Genomic DNA, 21,665 nt, shown 5'->3' on the forward strand with positions numbered 1-21,665 from the left:
TTTCTCACCGCTGAAGACTCCTTATAGAAACACTCAACCAATCCAATAATAACAGAATCGCGTCCATATAAACCCCTTATTTTTATGAGACTTCCTCTGGGATTTGTCAAGCTGCGATCACTCTGTCAAAACATCTCAATCCTGGTGCAAGTATATTAACAAGTATGCACTGATTAGGAGGGCATTGCACTGTACTGTGTAACATATTTTTAGTACTACAACAGTTCTGTTTTCATATCATGTCTTTTCACGTTGCATTCACTTCTGAGTGGACTACCTCAGTCTTTAGGAATCTCTCTCACGAACATCTGCACAGTGCAGTGTTGTGTGTGAATGAGTGTTCAATGTTCCGCCGGCCCTGTCAGGTTTGTGATAAGAGTCCCTGGAATCTTTTCAAAGCATACAACGTCTGTGACGGACACCCATGCTTGTACAGATGCAGACGTGCAAAAACGACCACTTCCTGACAAGAGAACCCTGCCACACTATTTTTAGAAGTGCCGCGGCTCTGAATGAAATGCAACCGTGGCACATGAAAAGGTGGTACAAGAAAGATGTAGCACAACTAACTCGGTCAATGGGGTGCACCATCTTAAAGGGGTCATTTCATTGTCCATCCGTCCATCTTCAACCGCTTATCCGGAATGGGATCGCAGGGACAACAGCTCCAGCAGAGACCTCCAGACTTCCCTCTCCAGAGCAACATTAGCAACTTCCTCCTGGGGGATCCCGAAGGGTTCCCAGGCCAGAGAGGAAATGTAATCCCCCATCTGGTCCTAGGCCTGCCGCGGGTACTCCTCCCAGTGGGACGTGCAACGAGGAACTCCCTAGGGAGACGCTCGTGAGGCATCTGCACGAGATGCCCGAACCACCTAAGTTGGCTCCTTTCCAAGCGAAGGAGCAGCGGCTCTACTCTAAATCTCTCTCGGGTGACTGAACTTCTCACCCTATCTCTAAGGGAGATGCCAGCCACCCTTCTGAGAAAACTAATTTCGGCCGCTTGTATCCGCAATCTTACTCTTTTGGTCATGACCCACACCTCCTGACCATAGGTGAGAGTAGGAATGTAGATAGCTCGGTAGACCGAGAGCTTTGCCTTCTGGCTCAGCTCTCGTTTCGTCACAACAGTGCGGCAGAGACTGCAATACTGCCCCAGCTGCTCCGATTCTTCGGCTGATTTCCTTCTCCATCTTTCCCTCACTCGTAAACAAGACCCCGAGAGATACTTAAACTCCTCCATCTGAGACAGAGTCTCTTTCTCTACCTGAACTGTACAAACCATCGGTTTCCTGCTGAGAACCATGGCCTCCGATTTGGAGACTGATCCTCATTCCAGCCGCTGAACACTCGGCTGCGAACCGTGAGAGCTGAAGGTCACGAACCGAAGGTGCCATTAGGACCACATCATCTGCAAAAAGCAGTGACGCAACCTTTAGCCCTCCGAGACGTATACCCTCTCTGCCATGGTCACGACATTGCCTAGAAATCCTGTCCATGAAAGTCACAAACAGGATAGGTGACAGAGCGCAGCCCTGGAAGAGACCAACCCCCACTGGAAACGGATCCGACTTACATCCAAGCACCCGGACACAACTCTTGCTTTGGTTGTACAGAGATTGGATGGCCCTCAGCAGGGTTTCCCTCACCCCGTACTCCCTCAGCACCTCCCACAAGATCTCCCGGGGGACACTGTCATACGCCTTCTCCAAATCTACAAAGCACATGTAGACTGGATAGGCATACTCCCAGGCCTTCTCCAGGATTCCCGCAAGAGTAAAGAGCTGGTCAGTTGTTCCACGACCAGGACAGAATCCACATTGCTCCTCTTGAATCTGAGGTTCGACTATCGGCCGGACCCTCCTTTCCAGTACCTTGGCGTAAACTTTCCCAGGGAGGCTGAGTAGTGTGATACCCCTGTAATTAGCACACACCCTCTGGTCCCCCTTTTTGAATAGGGGAACCACCACCCCAGTCTGCCACTCCCTCAGCACTGTCCCAGACTTCCACACAATGTTGATATATCATTAATATTAATATTAAAATAATTTTTTTCTTTTCTACTTTCAAAACTCAGTCTACGGCAGCGGTCTGAACTCAGTTTACCTGGGGGCCACTGGATGCAGAGTCTGGGTGAGGCTGGGCCGCAAGAAAAGATTTCTTAAAAATTTTTTTTGCATCCTCGTCAGCATGTCAAGTTGTATGACGTTTCAAATTGTATTCCTTGTGCACCGCAACTTTCTCTGTGCAAATAAGACACGTCAGAGTCCCCCTGTGCTCAACAAGAAATAGTGCATCTCCCACTTTTTCTGTAATTGCTCTTTGCTCATCACTAACCTTTCTCTTCACTGCAGGTTTTGAAAAAATAATTGTTTGGGGTAGTGGAATATATTTGTATTTAGCCGACACACAGAGAATAATGTTATTTTCGCAATGTATGGGCGATATACAGTATTGACATACTCGATATATCGCGGGTTTGTCTCTGCGCGATATAGAAAATGAGTATATCGAGATATTCGTGTGCATCGTCTGGCGGTGGTTTGGTTTCAAGCGGAAAGAGGTTGAACAATTATGCGGCAAAAGCGTTGCTACAAAAATAACCACCACGGCAAATGTAGCATCATTTGAAAAGTCACCCGCTAGAGAATGAAGAGTGCTTGAAACCGCATATCAACATCTCCGTTCGGTGCCACACCAACAAATTGCAGAAGCAACTATTTCTAGATCAACACCGTATGAAAAAAATTGTCAATAACAGAACGAAATAACGTCCGCAGGAACCTACCACATAACGAAGGATATATACTATTTGATTTCCTATAATGCAGCTCATTTTTATTTGACATTTATTGAAATATCTTATGTGACATCATGCACAAAAGTGCACTTTATTTGTTTTAAAATATTGTAGTGGCATTCTGTACAAAAAGTGCACTTTAATTTAGTGTTCTTTTGATAAGTCATCTTAGTGATACCATGCACAAAAGTGCACTCATAGATTGTTTTAAAATGTCTCTGACAATCTTGAAATTTCTGTTTTGAAATGACATGAATGTTTGTGCCACTGCTTAATAAATGTTTAATAAATACAGTTTTGGTCAATTGACTTAGTTGTGACTTTCCTCTGAATGAAAGTTTAAAATGAGCATATGTTAATGCAGTATGAAGAAGAATGTTTTAATGTAGACACAGAATTATCATACTGCTGTGATTATATGCATCAAGTGTTCATTCTAAGGCAAAATATGGAGATATATATCGTGTATCGTGGCATGGCCTAAAAATATCGAGATATTAATAAAAGGCTGTATCACCCAGCTCTACACCTAATACACAACAACAGGCACTAATAGGTAAGAAAAGTTGGTTTTGCATTAAGTCCCCATAACATGACTTAAATGTATAATCAAAGAGCTTCAGATTCACCTCCCCCTTAGGAAGAATTTTCTTCTCATCCAGTTTGAAGGCGGTACCGATCTTCCGCCTCACTGTAGGGGGTTCCTCTCCTGGATCTAGAGGATATTCCTTAGGAAGTTTCCCTGTCAGTTCCTGCAACGATACGTTCAATAATAAGATATAAAAAGTGCCGTGGTTAAATTGCTCGTGTTTTCTCATACAGCCTCTCTGATGCAAATGCTCTTTAATTCCTCTAGTCTCTGCCTCAGCGTTTCCTCCAGAGCATCCTGCCGGGCCCTCAGTGCTGTCAGCATGTCCTTCTTGGCTGTTTGGGAGCTGTCTGATTCCTGAGAGCCTGCAGGGTGCAAAGAGCACAGTGGTCAGGAGCATGTTAGTGTTTGCAGTTGTGGGGGTTTTGGCCTTTTTTGAGGCGGGCTGCTGAGGGGAAAACTCGGACAGATTGTTCATGCACCTGCACAGGCCTCGCAGGATGTTTACAGGGAAGTGAATGGAACGTTTCGAGAACAAAGCGGTTTGTTTCAAGGAAGAGTGGGGGGCAGTGGAGGACAAAGTTGGTGAGGCAACAATTCCAAAGGTCCTGAGGTAAGACAAACTATACACTCACTGTTGCTCTCTGAGAGGAACAAATAAAGGCTCACCTGCTGTGAAAGTTGCAGCAGAATGGTCATGTGAAAAGAAAAACATATCGCTTTAATTCACTAAATGTTGCTTTGTTGACTGCTGATGTATAGTTTAGCCATTAACAAACGCACTTTGCTTAAGTAGAGCTTTCACTTCACAGCTGCCAGATTGAATACGTATTTAAAGTGACCTCTTTCAAGCTCACACAAACATTGCGCACAAAATGCCAAAGCAACCATTTCCAGATCAACACCGGATGAAAAAAATAGTCAACAACAGAAGGAGATAACGTTTGCAGGAACCTACCAAATAGAACAGGACATAAACCATTTGACTTCCTATTATGCAGCTCATTTTTATTTAACAGTTACTTAAAAATCTTGTGTGACATCATGCACGAAAGTGCATTTTATTTGTTTTTAACTATTCTGTACAAAAAGTGCACTTTAATTTAGTGTTTTGATACGTCATCTTAGTGACATCATGCACAAAAGTGCACTCATAGCTTGTTTTAAAATGTCTCTGACCATCTTACACTTTCTGTTTTGAAATGACATGAATGTTTGTGCCACTGCTTAATAACTGTTTAATAAATACAGAATTGGTAAATTTACTTAATTGTGGTTTCCCTCTCTGCATGAAAGTTTAAAATGAGCATAAATTATTGCAGTATGAACAAGAATGTTTTTAATGTAGACACTTTAAATCATCATACTGCTGTGATTATATGCATCAAGTGTTAATTCAAGGCTAAGGCAAAATATGGAGATATATATCGTGTATCGTGACACGGCTAAAAAATATTGAGATATTAATAAAAGGCCGTATTGCCCTGCCCAAATGCATATCGATATTCTTTATCGATATCAATATTCATTGGTACTCTTATCGCTACTATTATCAATTACTGTTTTGCACACTCTTGAAATTCTCTCGATGAGCTAACTCCTTCAAGACTGTTGGAAAACCATTTCAGGTGACTACCTCTTGAAGCTCATGAAGAGATTGCCAAGAGTGTGCAAAACAGTAGTCATAAAAAAAGGGTGGCTATTTTGAAGAAACGAGAATATAAAACATGGTTTCAGTTATTTCACTTTTTTTGGTTAGTTAAATAACTCCACTTGTGTCCATTCATAGTTTGGATGTCTTCAGTGACAATCTACAATGTAAATAGTCATGAATATAAAGAAAACGCATTGAATAAAAAGGTGTGTCCCAACTTTTGGCCTGCACTGTACATCCCTAAGCATTAGTATTTGTTTTTGTCAGGTATTAGCATAGATAACTGGTATTACCTGCTGTCCTGAGCTGAGTAGATAAAGTGCAGTGGAAAAGGGGCCTTAGTAAAACTGCATCAGTATCAATTAGTATCAAAGACAACTTTCTGCTTCCAATGAGCAGTAGGTTGTGGAACAAATGACGAGTAAACAAACGGTATGATATAGGGAGGAGCAGAAGAGTAGGGTGGAGACTCAAGGATGGTATAATTGTATGTATGTTGAAAAATCCACGCCATAATAGTATGGTAACCATTATTACTTTCAACAAACTGGTTCAAGAGGTTTTACACTCGACTCTAATCATCTTGTCACTCGCCTAACTTGTTCAGCTTACATCAACATTGTTTAAAAATGCCATTCAAAAGCTGTCCTTTGACCTCCTCAACTTTTCATTCCCACCACCACTAAATTTAGAGGCCAGGGACTTTGGAGGATGCAACATGGAGAGAAGGGGATGTGATGTGTACATAATGCTTGCGAGAACACTCGGCATGCACAATTGCTGCCGTCGACAGCTGTTTCTGTCCATCCAGTCAGTCGTCAACCAACGCCCTAAAGCAGCGGGGCCCCACACTTTTTCTGAAGGCCAAGTGGAAGGGATCTATCTCATTCATATACTGCATATAATTTATATTTATTTATTTACAGTTTTAAAGAGACATTTTTGTTAACAAGTTAAAGGTGTTTAATAGAGATGTCCGTTTATATCGGGCTGCCGATATTATCGGCCGATAAATGCTTTAAAAATGTAATATCGGAAATTATCGGTATCGGTTCGGGAAAGATCGGTATCGGTTTCAAAAGGTAAAATTTATGACTTTTTAAAACGCCGCTGTACGGAGTGGTACACAAACGTAGGGAGGAGTACAGAGCGCCAATAAACCTTGAACGCACTGCCTTTGCGTGCCGGTCCTATCATATAATACCTATGGCTTTACACACACACAAGTGAATGCACGCATACTTGTTCAACAGCCACATAGGTCACACTGAGGTTGGCAGAATAAACAACTATAACACGGTTACAAATATGCGCCACACTGTGAACCCACACCAAACAAGAATGATAAACACATTACGGGAGAACATCTGCACCGTAACACAACATAAACACAACAAAAGAAATACCCAGAACCCCTTGCAGCACTAACTCTTCCGGGACGCTACAATATACACCCCCCGCTACCTCTACCCCCCACCTCAACCACCTCATGCTCTCTCAGGAACAGCATGTCCCAAATTCCATGTTCAGAGGCATGTTAAAAAAAATAATACACTTTGTGACTTCAATAATAAATATGGCAGTGCCATGTTGGCATTTTTTCCACAACTTGAGTTGATTTATTGGAAAACCTTGTTACATTGTTTAATGCATCCAGCTGGGCAATACAACAACATTTGGGATAATAATGTGTTAAATCCACAATGGTATATATCGGTATCGGTTGATATCGGTATTGGTAGTTAAGAGTTGGACAATATCGGATATCAGCAAAAAAGCCATTATCGGACATCTCTAGTGTTTAATGATAATACAAGCATGTTTAACACATACAGATTAATTTCTTTCATGAAGACAAGAATATTAGTTGGTGTATTACCTGATTCTGATGACTTGCATCGATTGGAATCAGACAATAGTGATGATAACGTCCACATTTTCTAATGGAGGAGGAAAAAAAGTCCTCCTTTCTGTCCAATACCACATGAAAGTGGTTGCTTTTTGGCATCTTATTTGTCCAGCTTCCATACTCATTTTATACACTTTACAATAAATACATTGACGGCAAACCCCGTAGCTTGCTACCTTGTGCACGCCAACTTTCTGAGACTTCTATTTTGTTAGCGCAGGGAGGATGAAGCAGCGCTTTTGTTGTGAAGAACATGAACTGTGCGGTCAGTCTTTAGAGTTTTGACGGCAGGTATGGCGCGAGAGTCTGTTGAAATACTGTATTTTTCGGACTATAAGTCGCAGTTTTTTTCATAGTTTGGCCGGGGGTGCGACTTATACTCAGGAGCACCTTATGTGTGAAATCATTAACACATTACCGTAAAATATCAAATAATATTATTCATCTCATTCATGTAAGAGACAAGGCGTATATCAGCGTGACAGATTGTTTGGTAAACATATAGCATGTTCTATATGCTATAGTTATTTGAATGACTCTTACCATAATATGTTACGTTAACATACCAGGCACCTTCTCAGTTGGTTATTTATGCGTCATATAACGTACACTTATTCAGCCTGTTGTTCACTATCCTTTATTTATTTTAAATTTCCTTTCAAATGTCTATTCTTGGTGTTGGATTTTATCAAATAAATTTCCCCCAAAAATGTAACTTATACTTTAAGGCGACTTATATACGTTTTTTTTCCTTCTTTATTATGCATTTTCGGCAGGTGCGATTTATACTCTGGAGAATTTATAATCCGAAAAATAAAGTAAAAAGTGTTTCTTGCCTTCCAGTCTGTCATTTTTTCTTAATACTGAGCTCGCAGCAGCCCGCATTGTCCTACAAGACCCGCTGGTGCCGTGAATATCAATCAAGTGACAAAAGTGACGTCCTAGTGAAGATTAAGGATCGCTCATTTTTAGGTCTATTTTTTTAATACCTGGCTGGTGATCGACTGACACCCTCTACCATTGACCGGTAGCTCGCATTCAATGTAATGGACTCCCCTGCCCTACAGCAATACCACTGTAGATAGATAGATAAATAGTATTGTATTTTTCGGACTATAAGTCGCAGTTTTTTTTCATAGTTTGGCCGGGGGTGCGACTTATACTCAGGAGCGACTTATGTTTGAAATTATTAAAACGTTACCGTAAAATATCAAATAATATTATTTAGCTCACTCACGTAAGAGACTAGACGTATAAGATTTCATGGGATTTAGCAATTACGAGTGACAGATTGTTTGGTAAACGTATAGCATGTTCTATATGTTATAGTTATTTGAATGACTCTTACCATAATATGTTACGTTCACAGTTGGTTATTTATGCGTCAAATAACGTACACTTATTCAGCCTGTTGTTCACTATTCTTTATTTATTTTAAATTGCCTTTCAGATGTCTATACTTGGTGTTGGGTTTTATCAAAAAATTTCCCCCAAAAATGCGACTTATGCATGTTTTTTTCCTTCTTTATTACGCATTTTCGGCAGGTGGAATTTATAATCCGGTGCGATTTATACTCCGAAAAATACGGCACTTTATTGATTCCTTCAGGAGAGTTCCCACAGGAAAATTAAAATTCCAGCAGCAGTGTACAGAATTTAGATCGAATTTAAAAAGTAAAAAGTAAATAATGCTGGAATAAAAGGAAACAAAATAGAAAAAATAAATAAAAAGCAACAATGACAATAAAAGTATACATATTTTTTCGGAGTATAAGTCTCTCCGGAGTATAAATCGCACCCGACGAAAATGCATAATAAATGATTAAAAAAAAAAACATATATAAGTCGCACTGGAGTATAGTAAGTCGCATTTTTGGGGGAAATTTATTTAATAAAACCCAACACCAAGAATAGACATTTGAAAGGCAATTTAAAATAAATAAAGAATAGTGAACAACAGGCTGAATAAGTGTACCTTATATGACGCATAAATAACCAACTGTGAAGGTGCCTGGTATGTTAACGTAACATATTATGGTAAGAGTCATTCAAATAACTATAACATATATAACATGCTGTACGTTTACCAAACAATCTGTCACTCCTAATTGCTAAATCCCATGAAATCTTATACGTCTAGTCTCTTACGTGAATGAGCTAAATAATATTATTGATATTTTACGGTAATGTGTTAAGAATTTCATACATAAGTCGCTCCTGTGTATAAGTCGCACCCCCGGCCAAACTATGAAAAAAACTGTGACTTATAGTCCGAAAAATATGGTAACAGTAAAATAAGAATATAACAAGAGAAACTAGGCAGTAGTGGCCATGTTATGAAAAAGTATTGCACTGTTATTGTTTTGCATCCTAGTACCCTCCTCCCCCAAGAGAGGAGTTGTACAGTCTAAAGGCGTGTGGGACAAAGGAGTTTTTTAGTCTATTAGTCCTGCACTTGGTATGAAGTACTCACATGAGTGAGTATACTCACGTATACTCGCATATCAGTCGCCTTTCTCTCCTTCTTGCATCAGTATCTTGGTTTTTAATACTCTCACATACTTTTGTGTACTGACCTGACGAGAGTAGGCTGCCACTGCTCCCGCTGATAATTTTCCCTTTGCTGCCCATGTTGGCCAGTTTGGAGGTTTTCAGCGTTCCCGTTTCGGTGAGGTCGATGGCAATCTCACTCAGACTGCGTGCGGCATGGATCTTTGACTGGACACACACACAAAAAGAGCACGTCATTAGGCGCTCGCATCTCAACCATCACTTCTAATGATGCATGCACGTGTGTGTGTGTGTGGGGTGGGGGTCTGATGACTGACCTTGCTCTGCTTGCGGTCCAGATAGAACTGGTGCTGGCTTATGGCCATGGCCCAGATGGACTTGATGAGGGCTGGACAGGCGTACCAGGTGTGCACAGCGATGCCACTATGACCAAACGTCCTCCGTGTCACAGACGCCCTACAGTAGAAGCGAACACAAGGCCTCTTTATACACACTGAATGCAAATAAAAGATCCAAAACACCAATAAAACACTCCCGAATATCGTAGCACCGCTTTGCTGGCAATAAAGTGGAATGAAGAGGCACGTATTAGAGGCTGGTGAGCTTATTTCCGCACAGCCACACACGATGCTGCCCTGTTTGCTCATCCTTATTTAAACACACACTCATGGCCAGCTCACACTAATGACAACTCCTTTCAAAGAAAACACCGCTGCTCGCCGTTTCACCCTGAATGACTGTTTTTCCTGCACGGGTACACTCCACATATGGAGCCAGGTTAAATAAATACAGGGGAGGTCACTTTTGCTCCAAAACAGCCCCATCCTACCAACGTGAGATTTCTGTGTGGGATATTAGTGAGAGTTTTTTGGCAATTACTTGTTTCCGTGTTATTATTTTGACAAAAGAATTAAGAGTAGGGGTGTCAAACTCAAGTACAGAGTGGGCCAAAATTTAAAACTGAACAAAGCCTCGGGACAAGGTTGAACAAATTAACCTTTTAACAGGGACCCAAACAAGTTTTGCATTGAATATTGAACAAGCAAGGCTTATATAACTTTATAGTCACATGCAAAATCGAGTATAAATTAATAACAATAATAATTAAAAAATATCAATTGCATATCAAATACAATTTAAATACAAATTGAATGCCTCTTTTCTATTTGCAGCCTTCTGAGGTAAACGTCAAAATAAACTTTTTCCAAAGGCTAATAATACATTTGAAAATAAAATAACAGCAAATAGCAAGAGAAAGTGCATGAATAAAACTTTAAATATTGCTCAGTTTGCTCCACTTATTTCCTTTAACACTGAATATGGAACAATCAACGCTTATATAACTTAATAGTGCAAAATCAACTTAAAAAAACCAAACAAAAAAACATCAATGGTATATTAAATAAAATATAAATTAAAAAATGAATGCCTCTTTTCTTTTTGCAGACTTCTGAGGTGAATATCAACATTAACTTTTTCCACAGGCTAATACATTGGAAAATAAAATAAAAATGAGGTGGGCGGGGTTGGGGGGGCGGGGTTTGGTGGTAGTGGGGGTGTATATTGTAGTGTCCCGGAAGAGTTAGTGCTGCAAGAGGTTCTGGGTATTTGTTCTGTTGTGTTTATGTTGTGTTACGGTGCGGATGTTCTCCCGAAATGTGTTTGTCATTCTTGTTTGGTGCGGGTTCACAGTGTGGCGCATATTTGTAACAGTGTTAAAGTTGTTTATACGGCCACCCTCAGTGTGACCTGTATGGCTGTTGACCGAGTATGCCTTGCATTCACTTATGTGTGTGTACAAGCCGCATATATTATGTGACTTGGCCAGCAGGCCGTTTGTATGGAGGAAAAGCGGACGTGAGGACAGGTTGTAGAGGACGCTAAAGGCAGTGCTTTTAAGGCACACCCTCAATATTGTTGTCCGGGTGGAAATTCGGAGGATGGTTGCCCCGGGAGATTTTCGGGAGGGGCACTGAACTTCGGGAGTCTCCCGGGAAAATCGGGAGGGTTGGCAAGTATGAGTATGAACGGTGAATGCGGTGTTACGGCGGCGGCGCCACTGTATAATACCAGCAAGCCAGCCCTAATGTTAATTTGATATTGCCTCAAGGGCCATGTGAAATTAGACAGCAGGCCAAATTTGGCCCGCGGGCCAGGGTTGGACACTCATGAATTAGAGCCTTGTGGATTCACATCATGACAACATCTGATGAAAAGGACAAGGAAAATGTTTTATTGTACTGTTGTGCAACATAGTGTAATATTTTGGTTCTGATATAAACAATATAAATTATATCCATTTGGCAGATGATAGAGTTTTTAATATATCGTAATAATGCATATTGCCGACCCATTCGCGCTGTGTCCTTAGCAGGGGTGGCGTGGCATATTTGGTCGCAGCAGCTTTTCGTAAATGCCGTTGTGTCCTTGGACAAGACACTTTGACTATGTAAAGAAATTCGAGTCTTGAGAGGAAAGCGCGATATAAATATCATTCTCTTCACATTTGACAGCGACAAGCAGACAAAAGCGTCCTCAGCGCAAAGTAGTGTCATGTCTAGTGAGCTAGTGCAGCTTCGAAATCACTAATCCTCGCCTCCTTAGAGGCAAATAAACTGTGTTTCTTACAGATATCATTATACATGGCGGATAAGGAATATACTACACATCGTAGAAGGATACAAGAAATCAAAGCTAGCAGCTAAGCTTGAGTTCTTGAAGATAAACAGGGGTGGGCAGATACATACAAATACAGATCGTACCCATACATATTCTAGGGATGTAACGATTAAACTGCTTCAGTTAATCGTTTAACAGAAATGTATAAATTCCAGACAGAATGAAGTGCCCGGAACTTTAAATACAGTGGAACCTTTATTTGCGAACCCCTCTATTTTCTAATTTTTAGATTATACATTTTTAGAGCGTGCCAAATATGCCTGTGTGCACTTCCTGTTATGTCTCTCTCTATGTGTATGTATGTATATATACATTGATGTATATATATATATATATATATATATATGTATACACATTCATATATATATATATATATATATATATATATATATATATATATATATATATATATATATATATATATATAGATATTCATATATATATATTCATATCTATATATATACACACACACACACACACACACACACACACACACACACACACACACACACACACACACACACACACACACACACACACACACACACACACACACATATATGTATATACAATACAGGCCAAAAGTTTGACCACACCTTTTCATTCAATGTGTTTTCTTTATTTTCATGACTATTTACATTGTAGATTGTCACTGAAGGCATCAAAACTATGAATGAACACATGTGGAGTTATGTACTGCGAAATAACTGAAAACATGTTTTATATTCTAGTTTCTTCAAAATAGCCACCCTTTTCTCCAATTACTGCTTTGCACACTCTTGGCATTCTCTCGATGAGTTTCAAACACACCTGGGAAGTATAAACCATTTCAGGTGACTACCTCTTGAAGCTCGAACATGTTTTCAGTTAGTTCACCTATTTTTCAGTTATTTCACCTATGTGTTTCCATAGTTTTGATGCCTTCAGTGACAATATACAATGTAAATAGTTATGAAAATAAAGAAAACACACTGAATGAGAAGGTGTGTCCAAACTTTTGGCCTGTACTGCAAATGTAGTAAAAAGGAAATGAGGAAATAATTAAAATATTTCATTGATATTGTTACATCGCCAACCTGTGAATGTATCTGATTATGATTGTTTCAAAAAAACTAAATCATTTTAATGATCTGGAGAATTTTAGGCATCAATATCAGCATTGGTATGTCCCTGTAACTACTTGGTATAGGATCGTTATCCAAATTTGTAGTATCGCCCAAAACAAATGTTAAGTATCCAAACAACAGAACACTGAGTGCTTATTACATTTTAACAGACGTGTAGATACAAACATCACAACAGAGAGTAACCAAGTAGATGTATAGTCAGTTTCATAAAACAACTGGAAATAACACAATGTGTTACGGCAGTGGTTCTCAACCTTTTTTCAGTAATGGCCTGTGAACATTTTTTTTAATTCAAGTACCCCCTAATCAGAGCTAAGTATTCTTGGTTGAAAAAACGAGATACAGAAGTAAAATACAGCACTATGTCATCAGTTTCTGATTTATTAAATTGTATAACAGTGCAAAATATTGCTAATTTGTAGTGGTCTTTCTTGAACTATTTGGAAAAAAAGATGCAAAAATAACAAAAAATTTGTTGAAAAATAAACAAGTGATTCAATTATAAATAAAGATTTCTACACATAGAAGTAACCATCAACTTAAAGTGCCCTCTTTGGGGATTGTAATAGTGATCCATCTGAATTCATGAACTTAATTCTAAACTTTTCTTCACAAAAAATACATCTTTAACATCAATAGATAGATAGATAGTACTTTATTGATTCCTTCAGGAGAGTTCCTTTAGGAAATAAATATACCTGTATATGGAACATGTCCACCAAAAAATCTAGCTGTCAACACTGAAAATTGCATTGTTGCATTTCTTTTCACAGTTTATGAACTTACATTCATATTTTGTTGAAGTATTATTCAATAAAAATATTCATTAAGGATTTTTGAATTGCTGCTATTTTTAGAATATTTAAAAAAAAATCTCACATACCCCTTGGCATAATGTCAAGTACCCACAGGGGTACGCGTACCCCCATTTGAGAACCACTGTGTTACGGTATATGTCAGCAACTAAATTTTTAGACATTTAACTCATTTTGAAATGGTTCCATTTATCATTCATATGCCACATAATGATATATATTGTTATCGCAGAGGGCTGCAAAATACATTGAGATATAGATTTTAGACCAGATCGCCCATCCTTAGTTGTTACCAGGCTAGAGGAATTTTGCCACCTTCTAAATATTACCTGGAAATAATTATTTGTGAAGCAGTGTTATTTAATAGTCCTGAATCAATCAATACAGTACAATGAGTACATGATGACCTTGCCTCCACATTGCGTTAAATTGATCAGTCTGTGTCATAAATCTACCTCCTGGGGTCGTGAACTTCCACGGAGAACTTCTTCTCTCTGAAGTAAAGGTTCTCCAGTTGACGCCATTGGAACACCTGAGGTTTAAAGGAAAAAAAAATAGTTTGAATAGAAAAACACAATCTGCACAGTTTTGTTCAAGTGGATGAAAAGACAGACGCTCACAAAGTGGAGGGTAACTCCCCAAGTAAGAAACGGATAGTCCTGTCTACAGCAGATCCCTTTGCTTGATTACAAAGATATATTCCTTAGCGTGTGCGTTAAATCCTTGTCGACTTGCTCGCCGTTCACAATCTATAGGCGCGCTCAGTGAAAGTGTGTAAAGTTTCCTCCTCTCCGGTAACATTACTGGAAGGGGGGGCATTTAGGATTCCCTTCCTTCTGACCCCTCCTCCATCCTTTAGGGACTGTGTTTCCTGCCCGATGGTTGGGAGAAGTATGTGTGTGCAAAATAGAGAGTCCAGGGGAGGAGTGATGAAGAGTTCTGTACCCTCTCTGCACCTCCTACAATTCAAGTGCCCTTGCTTTGTTTGATCAGAGCTTGGCGCACATATAAACACGCCGCCTGAGTCTGTTTCTCGTTAGGGAGAGGTAGCGCAGCCAAACTGTATTGGAACACTAGTGGTGCCACTTCCTAAACTTGTAACGCACACGGAAGAAAAATTTTTAAAAATGTAAGGCTAAAAAAAAAAGAAAAAACATGTAAACAATCTTGAAGACTCGGTGTTGCCAGGATATAGCAAGAGCCTGGGCAACAATGGACAGATAGGAAATGGGACAAGGAGGAGGGGTACATGGTGATGGGATTGACATAAACACAGTCTAATGTACGTGTACTGTGCACCACTGATGTTAGTGTACTATGCATGAGTAACGTTAGTGTACTATGCACCAGTAATGTTAGTGTACTATGCACCAGTAATGTTAGTGTAATATGCATGACTAATATATGTGTACTATGCATGAGTAATGTTAGTGTACCATGCATGAGTAATGCTAATGTACTATGCATGAGTAATGTTAGTGTACTATGCACGAGTAATGTTAGTGTACTATGCACAAATAATGTTAGTGTACTATGCATGAGTAATGTTAGTGTACTATGCATGAGTAATGATAGTGCACTAAGCATGAGTAATGTTAGTGTACTATGCAGAAGTAATGTTAGTGTAGTATGCACGAGTAATGTTAGTGTACTATGCACTAGTAAGGTTAGTGTACTATGCATGAGTAATGCTAGTGTACTATGCACGAGTAATGTTAGTGTACTATGCACGAGTAATGTTAGTGTACCACGCATGAGTAATGTTAGTGTACTATGCATCAGTAATGTTTGTGTACTATGCATGAGTAATGATAGTGTAGTACGCATGAGTAATGTTAGTGTAATACGCATAAGTTATCTATGTGTACTATTCATGAGTAATGTTAGTGTACTAAGCACAAGTAATCTATGTCTACTACTAATGAGTAATGTTAGTGTACTATGTACGAGTATCTATGTGTACTATGCACGAGTAATATTAGTGTACTATGCATGAGTAATGTTAGTGTACTACTCATGAGTATTGTTAGTGTCCTACTGATGAGTAATGTTAGTGTCCTATGTATGAGTAATCTATGTGTACTATGCATGAGTAATGTAAGTGTACTATGCACGACTAATGTTAGTGTACTATGCACAAGTAATGTTAGTGTACTATGCATGACTGATGTTAGTGTACTTCGCACGAGTAATGATAGTGTACTATGCATGACAAATGTTATATTACGCACTAGTAATGTTAGTGTACTACGCACAAGTTACCTATGTGTACAACTCATGAGTAATGTTAGTGTACTGTGTACGAGTAATGTTAGTGTATTATGCAAGAGTAATGTTGGTGTACTATGGATGAGTATTGTTAGTGTACAACACATGAGTAATATTAGTTAGTGTCCTACTCATGAGTAATGTTAGTGTCCTATGTATGAGTAATCTATGTGTACTATGCATGAGTAATGTAAGTGTACTATGCACGACTAATGTTAGTGTACTATGCACAAGTAATGTTAGTGTACTATGCATGACTAATGTTATATTACGCACTAGTAATGTTAGTGTACTATGCATGAGTAATGTTAGTGTACTACGCACAAGTTATCTATGTGTACAACTCATGAGTAATGTTAGGGTACTGTGTACGAGTAATGTTAGTGTATTATGCAAGAGTAATGTTGGTGTACTATGAATGAGTATTGTTAGTGTACAACACATGATTCTGTTCTACATGGTAGTGTGCTGGGGGGGCAGTACATCTAAGAAGGACAGCTCCAGACTTGAGAAACTGATCAGGCGGGCCGGTTCTACAATCGGAATGAAACTGGACTCACTGGTGACGGTGGCAGAGAAGAGGACTGTTGACAAACTAGTGAGCATCCTGGATGATGCCAGTCACCCTCTGCATAGCGTTATCAGCAGCCAGAGGAGCCTGTTCAGTTCTAGACTGCTTCATCCAAAGTGCAGGACTAATAGACTCAAAAACTCATTTGTCCCACACGCCATTAGACTGTACAACTCCTCTCTGGGGCGGGGGGCGAGGGGTACTAGGATGACAGGGGATGCAAAACAATAACAGTGCAATACGTGTTCATAACATGGTCACTACTGCCTACTTTGTCTTGTTATATTCTTATTTTACTGTTATATTTTTATTCCCATTGTTGCTTTTTAGTTTTTATTGTCATTGTAATATTTCTCTTTTTTGTTTCCATTTAAACCCCCATTATTTACTTTTTACTTTTATTTAAATTGATCTCAACTCTGTACACTGCTGCTGGAATTTTAATTTTCCTGAAAGAACTCTCCTGAAGGAATCAATAAAGTACTATCTATCTATCCTACTAATAGTAATATTAGTGTACTATGTATGAGTAATCTATGTGTACTATGCATCAGTAATGTTAGTGTACTATGCATTAGTAATGATAGTGCACTACGCATGAGTAATGTTGGTGTACTATACATGAATAATGTTAGTGTACTACACAAGAGTAATGTTAGTGTACTATGCATGAGTAATCTATGTGTACTATGCATCAGTAATGTTAGTGTACTATGCATGAGTTATGATAGTGCACTACGCATGAGTAATGTTGGTGTACTATCCATGAGTAATGTTAGTGTAGTATACATGAGTAATGTTTGTGTACTCTGCATGAGTAATGTTAGTGTACTACACGAGTAATATTAGTGTACTACGCATGAGTGTGGACGTCTCAGACAAGGAAAGTATGCTCTCATCAAATCTTGCTGCGGCGAGCACTCTCAATGGAGTGTGAAGCGCTAATGTAGCATGGTGCTAAATATAGCAGCTGGGACGATAGTGAGGGACTGTGTGTGTGTGTGTGCATGTGTTCCGTAAATAGTTATGGAGATAAGAGACATTTATAATTGTGTTCAGGCACGAGATATTTGCAGTTTGTGCTGACAGATGCGTTCTTAAAGTTAGCCAAACTCCGTCTTTGAAGACTGGGAGTTGTGCACATGCATGCTATAAATCCTTTAACCCAACAAACTGAAGTGTACACATAATGGAACAAACGCGTACATGCAGTGGCTGTGACCGGTAATTATTCATTATGCTCGTATCCTGAACGTAAAACCACGTGTGTGACATAATATTGTTGGAGCTGAAAAGGTCAGATCTGATAGAGCTCTTTTCTTCAGTCAAATTGAGATTAGAAAAAGAATAGTTTTTAAATAGCCTGGGCTGCAGCAGGGCGGAGTATTTTCCTTTATAGAACTAGACTCCATGTGGTGAGGGGCGGCAAGGGGGTTTGGGCGTGTAAACCATATTCATCAAGGCAAAGCCCATTTACTCTTCCTGTTGTTTGTATAGGACTGTGCCATTTTGGAGGGATGACATTCTGTATCTGGAAAAAAAAAAAAAAGAACCGGCTCTTATGTGAGCGGCTCAAGCGAGTGGGTGGGTACTCCAGATGTTCTGCAGAAAATGAAATCATACGCTGTGTTAGCCTTATGTCAGTCCCTCAACAGAACTGTCCGAATTAATGTGTCCAAACTAGGGCTGGGCGATATATCGATATATCGTGGGTTTGTCTCTGCGATATAGAAAATGACTATATCGTGATATTCGAGTAGACGTTGCTTTTAGCTGTGGGCATTACATTAGATGCGTTTCTCACTCTTTCTTGTCTCTCCTTCTCACAGAGACTTAAAACAAGCGCACCTTCTTACATACGTCACATACTGTTGCATCGTACGTCCTCGCTGAGCAGGGAGGTAGCAGCATGGGTAACATTAGCTGTGATGCTAGCGGAGTGGTGCGAGTGGTAATACGAGAGAAAGAAGGTGTGAATCTGGTGACAAATGAAGGAAGAATTAATTCCTAAGAAAAAGAGCATTGGCTTCAAGCGGGAATATGTCGAACAAGTATGCGGCAAAAGCGTTGCTACAAAAAGTAGCACCTATTGCTAATTTGTAGCATCATTTGAAAAGTCACCCGCTAGAGAATGAAGAGTGCTTGAAACTCCTCATGTCAATATCTCTGTTCGGTGCCACACTAACAAAATGCTGAAGCAACTATTCCCAGATCAACACTGTATGAAAAAATTAGTCAACAACAGAAGGAGATAACGTCCGCTGGAACCTACCACATTGCGAAGGACATAAATCATTTGATTTCCAAATAGGCAGCTAATTTTTATTTGACACTTATTGAAATATCTTGTGTGACATCATGCACGAAAGTGTACTTTATTTGTTTTAAACTATTATAGTGGCGTTCTGTACAAAAAGTACACTTTAATTTACTGTTGTTTTGACATGTCATCTTAGTGACATCGTGCACAAAAGTGCACTCATAGCTTGTTTTAAAACACCTCTGACACTCTTGCACTTTTTGTTTTGAAATTACATGAATGTTTGTCCTATTGCTTAATAACTGTTTATTAAAAACAGTTTTGGTAAATTGACTTATTTGTAATTTCCCTCTCTGCATGAAAGTTTAAAATGAGCATATATTAATTAAGTATGAACAAGAATGTTTTAACGTAGACACATAGAATCGTCATCAAGGCTTAGGCAAAATATCGAGATATTAATAGAAGGCCATATCGCCCAGCCCGAGTTGAAACACCCTACATGATGCATCGGAATCTTTTGTGCCGTGTGTATTATGCGTGGTCTGCGGTAAACTAAGGCAGTGAAGTAGTTTAACATTCCCAAATAACAACCATAAAATTAAAGTAATTAAACCCACCATGAGCCTATTACACAGCACAACTACAGTCCCCTAGTAGCTTATTAATGATAATTTAAAACACACTTTAGTCGAACTGTGGGAAAAGACAGTAAATTGGGCCCAAAACATCTCGTATACGTATAACTAAATCAGCCTTTTGAGAGAAGTAGCAAACATGTGATGTCAGGGCGAATCTGTGTTTACTGGTGTGGGACCGGCTAATGGGAAACACCTTTCTCTACTAGAGAATATTTCACAGCAAAAGAACACTTGACACCCACACAGCTTCTTTTCTCAGCCTAAATACAAAATTTGTTCAGCGTAATTTAGTCAGTGTGGTCTTCAGAGTCAAGGTCTTCAGAGTACAATGAAACGTGCATGCTGAGGATGCCCAGGCTGATGATTCCACAACAAATTGTTACTGGTGTATATGTTTCTACTAGTTAGTTTTTTCTATTAAAAAAACATATTTCTTTTACATTTAAATGATCATCAAATGATTATCAAAACTTATACAGACGTTTGACATTAACTTAAATGTTGACTTTCTTTTTATACTTGTATGACAGTGACGTTACCAAAATGGTACTAAAAATATTGCCCGTACAATAGGGCTGGGCGATCTAGAAAATGACTATATCGTGATATTCGAGTATACATTCTCACGCAGTTGCTTTTAGCTTCGGGCATTACACTGCATGCGTTTCTCACTCTTTCTTGTCTCTCCTTCTCACAGAGACTTAAAACAAGCGCACCTTCTTACATACGTCACGTGTGCAACGTCACACGCTCCCGCGGAGCAGACAGGTAGCGACATAGGTAACGTTAGCTGTGATGCTAACGGTGGTAATACGAGAGAGAGAAGGTGCCAATCTGGTAACAAATGAAGGAAAAATTAAATCCCAAGAAAAACAGTACGGGCTCCATCGTCTGGCGGTGGTTTGGCTTCAAGCGGGAAGATGTCAAACGATTTTGCGCCAAAAGCGTTGCTACAAAAAGTATTATCTACTGAAAATTTGTAGCATTATTTGAAAAGTCACCCGCTAGACCAGATGCGGCTCTTTTGATGACTGCATCTGGCTGTCAGATAAATCTTAGCTGACATTGCTTAACATGATAAGTAATTAATAATTCTGCTGGTAATCACAGTGCTAAAAATAACGTTCAAATTATAAAACATTCTCATGCATTTTAATCCAACCATCCGTTTTCTATCGCATCTGTTCAAGATGTCGCATTAATGGTAATAAGTACCGTATTTTTCGGATAATAAATCGCTCCGGAGTATACGCCGCACCGGCCGAAAATGCATAATAAAGAAGTAAAAAAACAAATATACGTCGCATTTTTGGGGGAAATTTATTTGATAAAATCCGACACCGAGAATAGACATTTGAAAGGCAATTTAAAATAAATAAAGAATAGTAAAGTGTACGTTATATGATGCATAAATAACCAACTGAGAACGTGCCTGGTATGTTAACGTAACAAATTATGGTAAGAATCATTCAAATCACTATAACATATAGAACATGCTATTCGTTTACCAAACAATCTGTCACTCCTAATCGATAAATCCGTTGAAATCTTCATTGATGTCGCTTCTAAACAACTCTGCTAACTCCAAAGGTATGCGCCGCTTCCTCTTGTCATTTTCTGCAGCATATTTCACTACGTCCAGCTTGTAATCTGAAGTACATGATTTCCTTTTCAGTGCCATTTTTGTTCAGCCCTTCTCAGTTTTTATAAATTACCGCCAACGTTGAAATGATTCATTTTAATAGCTACCGCAGTAGCATATTGCATATAGCATTTAGCATCCCATGACCCACAATGGACTTCTGCACTGACTCTCCTTATTGGTTGACGTGTGTGTGATGATT

At 39.2% G+C, this 21,665-nt stretch overlaps 1 protein-coding gene across 9 annotated transcripts in view; it reads right to left on the reverse strand.

Moving 5' to 3' along the window:
• The window catches only part of frmd4a (FERM domain containing 4A), a 295,342-nt gene that overhangs the window by 13,527 nt on the left and 260,150 nt on the right, over window positions 1-21,665 (reverse strand). For 5 of the 9 annotated variants that reach the window (XM_061916779.1, XM_061916777.1, XM_061916773.1 and 2 more), the window contains exons 12-16: window positions 14,537-14,613; window positions 9,778-9,919; window positions 9,526-9,667; window positions 3,618-3,754; window positions 3,427-3,549 (exon numbers count right to left, since the gene is read on the reverse strand). In XM_061916779.1, coding sequence (XP_061772763.1) covers window positions 3,427-3,549; window positions 3,618-3,754; window positions 9,526-9,667; window positions 9,778-9,919; window positions 14,537-14,613 — 621 coding nt within the window. The remainder of the gene's footprint in view (window positions 1-3,426; window positions 3,550-3,617; window positions 3,755-9,525; window positions 9,668-9,777; window positions 9,920-14,536; window positions 14,614-21,665) is intronic. The other 4 variants (XM_061916776.1, XM_061916781.1, XM_061916775.1 and 1 more) reach the window with 3 other exon arrangements.

Source organism: Nerophis ophidion, linkage group LG12, assembly GCF_033978795.1.
Source record: "Nerophis ophidion isolate RoL-2023_Sa linkage group LG12, RoL_Noph_v1.0, whole genome shotgun sequence".
Lineage (NCBI taxonomy): Eukaryota > Metazoa > Chordata > Actinopteri > Syngnathiformes > Syngnathidae > Nerophis > Nerophis ophidion.